The following is a 12,295-nucleotide window of genomic DNA, read 5'->3' as shown; positions in this document are numbered from 1 at the left end:
GGCTGCACCTCGAATACTGTGTTCAGTTTTGGGCCCCTCACTACAAGAAGGACGTTGAGGTGCTGGAGCGTGTCCAGAGAAGGGCAACGAAGCTGGTGAAGGGTCTGGAGAACGTGTCTTATGAGGAGCGGCTGAGGGAACTGGGACTGTTTAGCCTGGAGGAAAGGAGGCTGAGGGGAGACCTCATCGCTCTCTACAACTACCTGAAAGGAGGTTGTAGCGAGGTGGGTGTTGGTCTCTTCTCCCAAGTAACTAGCGATAGGACGAGAGGAAATGGCCTCAAGTTGTGCCAGGGGAGGTTTAGATTAGACATGAGGAAAAATTTCTTCACTGAAAGAATGGTTAAACATTGGAACAGAGGCTGCCCAGGGAAGTGGTTGAGTCCCCATCCCTGGAGGTATTTAAAAGACGTGTAGATGAGGTGCTTAGGGACATGGTTTAGTGGGCATGGTGGTGTTGGGCTGACAGTTGGACTCGATGATCTTAGAGGTCTTTTCCAACCTTAATAATTCTATGATTCTATGATATAGAACAAATAGAACCAATATGCAGAGAATTTATTATCTTGCAGGACAAAAGCATGGTTTTAGTAAAATAGTAGATAACCTCTATTTAGTATCTAAATTAAGCTCTGTAGAGCTTTATAAATCCAGAACAAGAAAGACTGCCCTTTGTCTTGAGCTGATTCAAGGTTAAACGGTATATCCTCCCCATACCCCATGTACTCAGACCACCAATTTAATTGTTTCATGAAAAAAAACCTGCTTCATGGTCACACTTCTGATAACAATTCAAGCATGCCGCTTTGCCACAAGGATTTCAGACTACAAAGACTTCATGACCAGGAAAAAGCAAGAAGGTAGGAGGAAAAAAGTCAAAAAAAACAAAACAAAACAAAACAAGATTAATAAAAAACACTTTTGCAAGAAGGAAAGACTTACAATCCTTTACAAAGATAAGCAAATTCTCATGTCTTGGAAAAGAGGAGCTCAAAACTGAGGGAACTGAAACAGTCATGGGACAAACAAGGTAACTGGGAATTAGTTCTATTTATAGCCTCAATCCCTTAACATGACACCCAAATAAATATAGACATGACTGTCTTTAACATTGCTAAATTGTATACGCGCCTTCTGGAGTAAGTGTAGTGCATCATTTCCTTTTGAAAAAGCAGTAGCCAGACCAATCTGAAGTTCATGTTTGTGATTCAGGTATCCCAGAGAAAAAAATACATGTAAAAAAACCAGCAGCAGAGAGTGAACAAAAAACAGATGCGTATCTGTATATCAGAAGTAACCAGGCAGCAGTAGCTTCATATCGAAACACACCTACTCAAAGAACAGCAGCTGAAGCTTAGAAAAAGTTTTCCATGGGCCACAAATCCTACCTACAGTAATTCTACTGAAGGACAGGTATCTAGTTTGCCTGCCTTCTAAGTAACACTCCATATTGGTAAAGGAGGATGACTCAGGCTGGGCAACTCTTCAACCCCCCAAAAAAAAGCCCGCTAACAAAAAACCCCCCACAAAACACACAAGAAACAGAAATCTGCGCTTCCCTAGTTTACCGGCCTGCATCAAGAAAAAGAAAGTGCCACTTACAGCCATATTTAAAGCTTTAATCATGCCATTTATATTTTTACCTCAAATTTGTCTGGATTATGCATGCCTGGGATAGACTGCATTAGGTGCGAGGTTGGATGGTTTCCAAAATCAGAGCTCACATAGCCAATACGAAGTCGACCTTCACTGGCCTTCAAATCCTTAGGATGCTCATATGGTGGCTTGTGAAGAACATTAATCTGTCAAGAAAACATACACAACTGTTTATAAACTCAGGAACCAAAACCATATGCTAAACATGAGTTTGTAGAATTAGCCTTATCCAACATTCAAGTAAGTGGTCTGTGGGCATCTGTTGTTTCAAATCTACAGTATATGTATTCCATTGGAGCCAAGGCCAGATTGGATGGGGCTTTGAGCAACCTGGTCTAGTGGAATGTGTCCCTGCCCATGGCGGGGGGTGTGTGGTGGAACTAGACAATCTTTAAGGTCCCTTCCAACCCAAACCATTCTATGATTCTATGATAACGTCCACAAACTGTGTTACGAGATGTCACATACCTACATTCAGCCAAATAAAGACAGACATCACTACTGCAAGTTGACATTTCTGCTTTTCAACCAGTTTATTTTTTTAAGTATTCCACTGTTTATTATTAAATATACTGATACCACACCACTATGACCAGGAAGTTCTCAAACTACAAGCCACTTGTGACCAGAACAGTATTCCTGTGAAGCACCACAGCATGCTTTCTGTTCTTATGCTCACCATCTTCCCCAGACATGAGCTTGTAGCCACTATCACTGACAGGATTATCAGGCTATGAAGACAAGCCAGTTTGAAAGCTAAGTGTTATCTTCTGAAGTTTGAGATCTTTACATTAGCTAACCAGACCCTTCCACTGACTGACAGCGTATTTTCAATTATAATTGGCAACCTGCTAAAGTAGTCTGTCTCAACATTCACAAGCGTCAACAGCTATGACTCTCTGGTTGAAAAGAAAAAGAAGTTGCATCAGATTTCAGTTAAAGAATTTGCCGTCAACTGCACTCTTGGCAGCTTGAGGTTCTGTGCAGTCTCGTGGAAATGGCACACAGTTTAAGTAATTACAGCAAGAGAAGATATGTTTTTGGAAGAATCTATTCTACTGTACACAAAGTACTCCAAAACAGAATCACAACAAATACTCAAGTACTTCCTACCGTGATGCATCGCCCCTGTAACACTGCTGCCATCACCACTAAAGCGAGTGCATTTGGAAATCCCAGAGCCAAACACAAAGCTCACACGTTCCAGCAAGAATTCACTAGAGGCAAGGTCAGGTTCCAAGCACTATGGATGCTGGAAAGGACCAGATTTTGAGAAATACTATCACACAGCTGCCTGGATCTGTTTTACTGTCAGGAAAGAATAACTCACTGCTTTTTCCAAAACACCCCTTGCATGTACTTTGCAAAACTAGATGAGTAACACTATGTCCTATCTCTCTATAGGTCAGTGACTCAGAAACCTTACAAAGGCTAATACTAACTATGTAAGTATTAGATTTTCAGTAGGAACAGGCAAAACCACAAAGTACTTCAATCACAATTGGCCTGTATAAAACTTCCTACCTTGTCCAAACACAGATTTCCATGTCTCTCAGCAATAGCCTTCCTAAAACTGTGAGAAAGGGGATACAGCATGCTGTGATGTGGGTGGACAGAAGGCAATCTGTTTTTCTCCAGTTGATCAGCTACAATGCTAACCAGCTTCTTCATTCTTTCATCATAGTCTGTCCAGTCACAGACAATCTAGAAAAAGGAAAAATTAAAAGAATATTAGGACAACAGCTTCCTTTGATCTGTATCAGATATTTCACAAGTTAAGACTAATGCTTCTTCCAAAAATGGAAGCAAGAACTTCACAGTAATTACTGTTGCTGTCTGCATGATCTTATCTTCTGATTTAAGACTTAAGTCTACTCTTTACATTTAAATTAGTGATTGGTTGAGGCGATCAAGCTTAGCATTTGCTGTAGAGGAATCTTAAGAATTACAATCAAAGCCCTGTCTTCCTCACCTGCAAACAGTGGGCCAAGTTGCAGTAGGCATCTGGGAAATCAGGTTTCAGTTTCAGAGCAGTGCGGTAAGAGGCAATGGCTTCTGGTATATTCCCCGAATCCTGTAAAGGCACAGAGATGAGTCAGCAGATAAAAATGTACTCAGGGTAAGTACTCACAGTGCCCCACCATACTCTAACAGTGAATCATTTGCATGTGCTACCTTGTGAATAGAGGCCAGGTTGCTGTGGGCATCAGCAAAAGCTGGGTTTATCTGAATGGCACGGGTGTAGCACTGTAGAGCGCCTTGAACATCCTGCATCTCCTTCAAAGTATTTCCCATATTAGAATAAGCATCTGCAAATGTGGGGCTGATCCTGAGAAATAAGGATAATATATTGTCACGAACAATAAAAGCTCCTCCTCCAATGAGGAACCATACCCATACCCAGACTTTGTGGTTTGCAAAGCAACTATCTGAATTAAAATACGCTACTGTAAGTCACTTTTGTACAAATCTATGGCACTTTCCCGTTATGAAAGGCTGAGACTATTACAGATAGTATCCATTTACCTAATAGCCTCTTTGTAATGCATCAGAGCTTCCTGTAACTTTCCTTGCTGTTGCAGAACACTTGCTAAATTTGAATGCGCAGCAGCAAACTCTGGAAACACCTGGAAGAAAAAGAAGTAGAATCTGTCTCTCAAATGCCCCAAGTACACCGTATCAAAAAAATACTTGTGCATTTCTTACTCTTCTTTCTATATGACTCAGGTCTCTGAGCAGATGTTCCTCCACTTAAGACCAAAGAGGGAGAAAAACTTCTGTCATATTACACATTCCCAACTTTAATTCCCCGCTTCTCCCTCACCACATTCAACTGTACCTCAAGAGCCTTCCGATAAAGACGGACAGCTTCCTCAATATTCCCCTGTTCCCGTTTGATATTTGCTAGATTGTTGAGAGAATCTGCATGAGTGGGACAAAGTCGAAGAGCTGTATTGTAGCATTCTTCTGCTTCTACCACCTTCAAAAAAAGGGATACTGTTAATACGGTAATATTTGTTGTAACAGCACTGTTCATGAGAAGTCATTATACAATCACTTTTAAGAGGTTCAAGGTGCAGATTTCCTGAATTATTCTTCCTTATGACTAACTAAATGAGGGTAACATCCCATCTTAATAAAGTTGGTGACACCTGGTGTCTAATATAAACATTCACTGTACCTTTAAAAATTTTAAAAAGGAAAAAAATACTCCTTACACTGCCTTTCTCCTTCAAGGCGTTGGCCAAGTTACAATAGGCATCAGGGAAGTGGGGTTGTAGTTCAATAGCCCTCCTGTAGGTGTCTATTGCTAGGTCTATTAGTCCTTGCTCATAATACACACAGGCAAGGTTGCCGTGCACAACTGCATGATTTGGGCTCAAACTCAAGGCTCGTAGATAAGCTGCTACAGCTCTGTAACAAGAAAAAGAAGGTAAACAATCATCCACAGAGCAGCAATTGTATTTACCTTGGTCATTAAAACGACCTACATAATAAACATCCCTTGAAGTTTGGTTTTTTTAACACACAAATCTGTCCTATAAGATGTTACTGAAACCACAGAAGAGTACTGCCTGAATTAAAAGCCCAATAAAGGGATGAATTATTATTATTATTCATGTTACTTTAAAGCTATGCCCAACTCTGTAACGACCAGCAGACTAGAAGAAATACTTCGTAAAACAGGAATGTTTTCCTCCCACCTGATGCTGTATAGTGATCAATGTAAGTCTTCTGGAAAAAAGTAAAGCTTTCATCTACTTTTTTTAAACACTCTTCATTACTAGGATAAGCATGAGACCTTTGCTCTGTTTTTTCCCCCAGTTTATTATTCAATTGTAACAATATAAACAGTCATATTATTATATCTTTATTCTCTCCGCTAACCTAACACATGTATCATGCTTTACGTATACTTCAAACTTCACTTTGTTCACAAGTGACATCTTTAATTATATGCTCCTATAGCACTATATAAATGACTGATGTATTCAAATCCAATTTCTAGAAAAATCACAACAGTATACATAGTAAGTGAATTCTCAAAAAGGTGATGTGAAGTCTAAAATTATGAGGAAACATGTCCCTGTCTGGCCCGTTAATTCGTGGTTAAAACAGAAATCACTGAATGATTTACATTGTGTGCAATGCAACTAGTCAGAATAATTAACGTGTTCCCTGCAAGCTTTTATTAAATTTGGAGCCACAAACCACAGCTACCAGAAATTATAATCCAATTAACAGATGCAATATGGTACGCTGCATATAAACAACACAGCCTGGATCTTCTTCCAGAAACAAGTAAGATTCATGTATCAGATCAGAGGTCTCAAAACAAGTTAGTTCAAAGAGACAGCAACAGTACTGCAACCCCATGCAATAACGTGATGCCGACACATAACAAATACAGAAGATTCAATCAGATGCTTAGCTGAATTTCAGCTTGTCTTACATAGAAGGAAAATTTTAGGAAAGACACACTTGTAGATCATGTCCTGAATCACATAATGAAAACAGAGAACTCGAGGGTTCATGCCTTTCTCGGACATCTTATCTTCACCTGTCCCCAGCCTTAATTTCAAATCTATTTTCATCAATACCTTCAAGAAACTCTCATTTTTAACATTTTATTAAGTACAGGAAAGTAACATAAAAAAAATTCCTGTGGAATGTATTGCCTTTTTTTTTTTTTTTTTTTTTTTAATTCCAGTAACCTGCTCTGTATGCATTTCAAAGCCATTTGCTTGCTTAGCTTAAAGCAGAAGTCTTTGCTATACTGTCCAAAGAGATTTTACATCAGGAACTTAATTTGTATCTTGACACATCTGACAGGCCACTGACAGAGCAACAGTACTTATCTGCTTACCTGTCAAATATCCTTGCCTCCTTCAGGACATTTCCCAGATTGATGTAAGCATCCAAAAAATTTGGGTCAAGTGTTACAGCCTGAAAATATTTTTGAAGTAACAGTTTTGAGCATCAACACAAAAACATTCTCTATGAAACCTAGTTGGGTTTTTTTGTTATTTGTTTAAATTTGACAAACCAAATCTGTAAGCATCTAAGACTTTATCAATAACCTAGTAAGGAAGGAAAACTTAAGTTATATAAATCAATAACAGAGCATCAAAGTTATTTATCTGTAGAAATGACAGCATACACTACCTTCAAATTTATTCATTTGCTTACCTAGTTTGCAACTACTGCAGAATGAAGTGTTAAACATTTATTTCATGTTAGGCTGATCATACTTAACACTCCTGCCTACCCATGCTATGCTGCCTTTAATTTGTTTTTAGGGAGAAAACCCTAAAAAACCTGATCCACTTCCTTTATCTACTGCAAAATAAGACAGTATTTTAAAACTTTAGCAGCCCAGGAAAATAGAGACAGTTTCACAAGAGCGAGAAAAGAGCAAATACATCATGTGTGTAGGGAAAATTCAGTAGCCATTTAACAAAAAAACCCCAAACCAAAAAAAACCCCCACAACCCCACACACCCCACATTTTCACTCCCTTCAAAACTAATAAAATGCAAAAAACTTAAGAACCAATAAAGTTACAGAAGATGCAGTAATAAGCTACATGTTAGTACTTGACAGGCCACACTCTTGCAGTCTCTCATGGGAACTATTATTTCCAAATTAAAATACTTTATAATCACTAACTAGACACAGACAGAAAAAAAATCCTGAGCAGTTAAAATTCTTTCTGTAGATCTTAAGTCATAAATATCAGGAAGAAACTGTCCACCACATCTTAAATCCGATTTTAGGTCACTTTAGAAACTTAAGAGATGAGTACAAACTGAATGAAGATAGTAACTAGAGGGTATCAGACAACTAGTTAATGACACCATTCTAGAGAAGTCTGAAACAACAGTGGTGAAAACTAATCCTGGAGAAGAGGAATTAGTGTGTCACTTAAAATTGTTCTCCTCAGTTACTCAAAAGACAGTAATACCTGAAACAAAATCACAATGAAAAATTATTTTAAACAGAAAGCTGTTTCTCCCTCTCACACACAAAACACGCAAAACATTATTCCCATCAAGCTAGGTTTTTAAATAACTTATTCCAGAAAAGGACTGTAAAACAACGTAATGCATTTTCTTATACTTGACGTGTGTGAAGTCCTTAGAGCAATTCTAAACATCTCTCTCTAGTGGCATACAGGCAGTCTGAAACATCAGGAAGTAAAAAAAACTATTAAGATAGGATGTTAACTAACATGATCATAAGAAGTTCTCTGCTGATCAAAATATTTCTATCATCTACAAGGAGACAGCTGCATGTACATTAAAATCTAGCAGTGAAGCTGACCGTCTTCGATAGTTACCTTTTCAAAGTGATGAATTGCAAGCCAAATTTCTCCTTGGGCATTGAAAACACAGCCAAGATTACTCCAAGCCACTGCAAAGTTTGGTTGAGTCTCAATTGCTTTTAAGTAACAGGCCTTGGAACAGTTAAAGAAGAGAGATACAAGGGAAGGGGAATATTTGTAAAAAGAAAAAAATGAGAAAAAATAATTGTTAGTATGCCTTCTCTAACCAGCCAAAAGTGACCCTGCAGTATAGGCTAGCTTGCGCCAAAACTAATGCGCTGCAAACTGTTGTTGATCCTGCGCCAGCGCAAACCAAAACCCAGGTGCAAGCCCACCATTTTTCAGTTATGCTGATAACAAATTAACATGCCTTTAGACACCAGGTCACCACAGAAATCATCTTAGAAATAATTCAAGTAGTTCAGCAGAAATATCTGCCACCCTTAAGTGCATAAAAAAAAAAATTACTGTGTAAAAACAACTTCGCTGTGAAATAAAATTATTAAATTGTGAAATATTCTAAACCAGATATAAATTACTTAAAAAAATTAGAAAAACTACTGAAAAAGATGAAGCCATTCTTCAGTTTTAATTGTCCTTGTGAAGTGAGATGACACACCCAATCCGTATCTTGTTTCCCAGTTTCTTCAAATACATTCAATCATCTGCAGCTTCAAAACCTCAAATGACAGGATTGCATGAAGGTTTAGGTCCCTGTAATGCAAGCGCAAGAAATCGCTGCGCATCCTAAACAGCACGGCGCCACGCTATCGCTGCGAACTGCTTTGCTATATTGATTGCCCCTAGGTCCAGTGAACGGCCAACCAGAATTATTAATCTACCAGACAGGCCCATACAGAAACTCGCATATTAAATTTGATGTCTGGACTCTAAATGCGTTACAACCCAATTTTATCCAAAAGGCTACAGCCTGGAGCTTGGGCAGTCACCCAATCAGAGATTAATCATCTAGTCAACCGTTCACGAGGGCTTAATCGCACGCAATGCGCGTTACCGCTGCGCAGCCTTTGCGCTACTGCAGGATCACAGCGCATCATCAGAAGAGCAGAACGCTGCAATCCAAACAAAGAAGAAAAAAGGAAAAAAAATGAACAACCAGAAGAGTTAGAAGCTTTTACTATTAACTATCTCCAATTATTTCTTTTAAAAAATTATTTTAATTTACTTTTACTTTATTTCTTTGAAAGAATTTGTGGCTACTAGTATAAAATATTCTTACATTACTTGCTTGTAATTAAATATTTTAAGCTGTTTCTGAAGCCACAAGACAGAAGATTCAGGCATGGAGGCAAATGGTTTTGCTGTGGCAGTTACAAACCCGTTACCATATTTCTCATCATGTGACTTTTCGGTGCGTTCCTTGCTGGAAGAGGAGGAGGAGGTGTGTGTCTGCCCTAGATCCAGGCCTCGAGCTCCCTTCAGCGAGGCACCTTACGCATGGAATAGGAGGTTTCACCCACCTGAAACCTTCTAAATACAATATCAGTGGTGAAAAACCAAAAACAAGAGAGAAAATAAAACAAGATCATTAGTAAGAGTTCAACAAAGCAATTGCATTTTTTTGGATATGTCTTAACACATGGGAATGAGGACAATCTGTCTGTAACAAGGGAGACATGCAGAAGGGAGTGGGTTAATCAGGGCAATTGCATACAGCAGGGACTTTTTTTTTTTTTGGAAGAAAGGCTCTGAATATCTACAAAGAAATTAAATTTTAGTTCAAACTGTAAGGAATCTGCTGGCTTGATCTTTCAAATGGACTGATAACCAAAGAAACACATTGCAATTTACTCAAGATGTTTTTCCTCGTTTATTAAGTTCTCACAAAACGGAATAACACTTTCAAACTAGGTGTCTCCAGAGCTCTGAAACAAAGAAGTCAGCAACCTAAGGCAGGCGCAGTGTCTTGGCCTATACCAGTCACACTAAAGCTGCAGTGAAGTGCAATTCATGTTAGCTGTCCGCTTGGTGGGCTGAGAACCAAGTGTCTCAAAGACTGTTCAAACTCTAAATGGTACTACAAAATATTTTCAACCTGGATCTGACCAAATCAATTAGGCTGCCCTAGGATGGTACGCACATCCAAGTTGTTAAGAGAAATCAAAAAAATAATGAACTTTGAACCTGCACTCCCATTACCCCATAAAGATCATAACCCTCCCCAAATGGTGCTGCAGCCAAACAGACAGCTACGCTGTTCATACACTCCACTTTTTAGCATGCGCGTGGGGCTCGGAGTGACAGACGTGGAGTCCAGAGTGTTTCCGATTTCTCCACACTCCTCACCCCTACAGCGTGGACGCGTAAGGTGGCTTGTAACAAGACAATTTCTTTGTGCAATCCAAGTTTTAACATGCCAAGAATTTTAAACTCATCTTGGTGTTCGAATTCTCAGTTTAGGAAACACAAGACTGCTAGAAGCCACCTTTCCACTACAGCAAGTTTTCTTTCGATCAGTTCATTTCCCAAACAAACCAGCTTTGTCCTTCTGATTTCTTTATTTTGGGGAAGGGGAGAGGGAAGACATGAAGAAAAGATATTCGGGGGGTTCGCATACTGCAGCTATTGATCATTTAACTAGCCTTTCTTCCACTACCAAGGGAAGGGAAAAGTTAAAAGAATAAAAATCTTTAAAAGCCAATATTACAAGGTAACATTTGGATAAGTTTCTTCTCCACTTACAAGCCACAAAGGACTTTAGAAGAGCAGCATTTTCAATAGCACCTGCATCATACAGGGATCTCGAGCTAACCACAGGCTCTCTGCTTGGCACCAGCAGGCAAGCCTCAGATTTGAAGGACTGTTACTTATTTCCACATAAGAGCATGATGGAGCCCCTGCCCAATACTTCAGAACAGTATCAGATAGTCTAGTTCAGCAGAAAGGCTTGGTAATGTTCCATTTCTTGAATTAAACCAACTTTTAAACATGGACATGCCATATCTTGCCCTGCAACTACTCTGGGGTGTTTCAGTGCCTTCAGTTTTCAGCGGTTTCTCAGACTGTCTGTAGATCAACGCAGATTTGAAGACTTGGTGCAAAGTTCAACTTTTCAAAACACTGACGTTTACATGTATTCTACCCAACACCTACCTTGGCTTCTTCCAAGCGACCCAGGGCTTTGAGCAGGTTCCCCAGGTCACTACGAACACAGTACAAGTCCTGAAAAAAAAAAAAAAAAAAAAAATCAAAGTCACACTGTCAGCTTCAGGACTTCAGACGCCCCAAAGATCTTCACAGAGAACTTGCAAAGGAAGGCCCCAGTCCTCTACAAGTTATTTTAAATTCTTAATAAATACATCACAAATGTAAATTATTTTTCTTGACCTAACATTACAGCCAACAGATAATCTGATTTTAGCACTGTAAAAATACAACTGTAAAGAAGTAGAAAGAAGAAAGTAGTATTTCATACAACTCCTCATTATACAGAAATATAAAAGAAAACAAAAAACAAATGGCCCCCACCCCAAGCAGCTTAAGTTCTTTTGCTATACGTAAGTATTTGAAGCCCCCCCCCCTTTTTTTTCTTAAAGCATGACTGCAAACCTGTATTCTTAAGTTACACCATTGCCATTATGGCTTTTAAATTGATTATATATAGTGATTTTGCTTCCTGTATCCCCAGAGCAGTTTTTCCTCCCTGTTTTTCCCACTAATCCATCCATTTTCAACTGCCTTGCCATGTGGTGTTGTTCTTTCATTTGTAACCACAGCACGGGCTGCAACTGCATTATCTAGCAGTAAAGACCACAAAGAATGGTGATGTTTTTGTTAACGCTAACAGAAGTTTTTAACCTAAACATAACCCAACTCCTGTAAGAAAACACCATCTTACAGTATTTCTAACCAGTACATAAACTCCACTAGTCACACCACTTAGCACAGCAGGTTAGACAATTCACCTAGGCTAAAGAACACAGCGAAACAAGATTCCGAGCTCTTGTTGGACTGGGTTTGCATTTGCTTTTCCAAAGGAAAAAGGATATACGCACACCAGACCGATGCTGCTTTTTAAATATTTTTTGACAAAACGTACGACCAAATAGTAAGCAGATACCTTCACAATGCTGAGTAATACTATACAAATTATTTGAGCACGATGAAAAATAAACAGAAGATAGCAGTCTGATACACTGTTTACTAAAAATGTCGATTCAAAACAGTTACAACCAAAAATCCAAACACCAGATCTATTTTATAGGAGTCACTTACAGACAGGTACTAGTTTCAGCCTATAAAACATAAAAATGATGCTTCTGTAAACCAGTCCACAATGGAAATCTAACCAAGG

The 12,295-nt window shown here is 38.9% G+C and overlaps 1 protein-coding gene across 4 annotated transcripts in view; it reads right to left on the bottom strand.

Annotated features, from left to right (window-relative positions):
* OGT (O-linked N-acetylglucosamine (GlcNAc) transferase) overlaps window positions 1-12,295 on the bottom strand; it is a 29,732-nt gene that overhangs the window by 11,451 nt on the left and 5,986 nt on the right. For 3 of the 4 annotated variants that reach the window (XM_009287631.2, XM_009287632.2, XM_019474204.1), the window contains exons 4-13: window positions 11,095-11,163; window positions 7,996-8,112; window positions 6,523-6,602; window positions 4,874-5,069; window positions 4,495-4,635; window positions 4,182-4,282; window positions 3,831-3,984; window positions 3,628-3,729; window positions 3,180-3,359; window positions 1,643-1,801 (exon numbers count right to left, since the gene is read on the bottom strand). In XM_009287631.2, coding sequence (XP_009285906.1) covers window positions 1,643-1,801; window positions 3,180-3,359; window positions 3,628-3,729; window positions 3,831-3,984; window positions 4,182-4,282; window positions 4,495-4,635; window positions 4,874-5,069; window positions 6,523-6,602; window positions 7,996-8,112; window positions 11,095-11,163 — 1,299 coding nt within the window. Of the gene's footprint in view, window positions 1-1,642; window positions 1,802-3,179; window positions 3,360-3,627; window positions 3,730-3,830; window positions 3,985-4,181; window positions 4,283-4,494; window positions 4,636-4,873; window positions 5,070-6,522; window positions 6,603-7,995; window positions 8,113-9,326; window positions 11,164-12,295 lie in introns of all 4 variants that reach the window. The other variant, XM_009287633.2, reaches the window with a different exon arrangement.

The sequence above is a fragment of the Aptenodytes forsteri genome, unplaced genomic scaffold (genome assembly GCF_000699145.1).
Source record: "Aptenodytes forsteri isolate BGI_AS27 unplaced genomic scaffold, ASM69914v1 Scaffold265, whole genome shotgun sequence".
In the NCBI taxonomy this organism is placed as follows: Eukaryota; Metazoa; Chordata; class Aves; order Sphenisciformes; family Spheniscidae; genus Aptenodytes; species Aptenodytes forsteri.
Note: the sequence above shows the minus strand (reverse complement) of the source record. Positions and strands in the feature narration are given on the sequence as shown.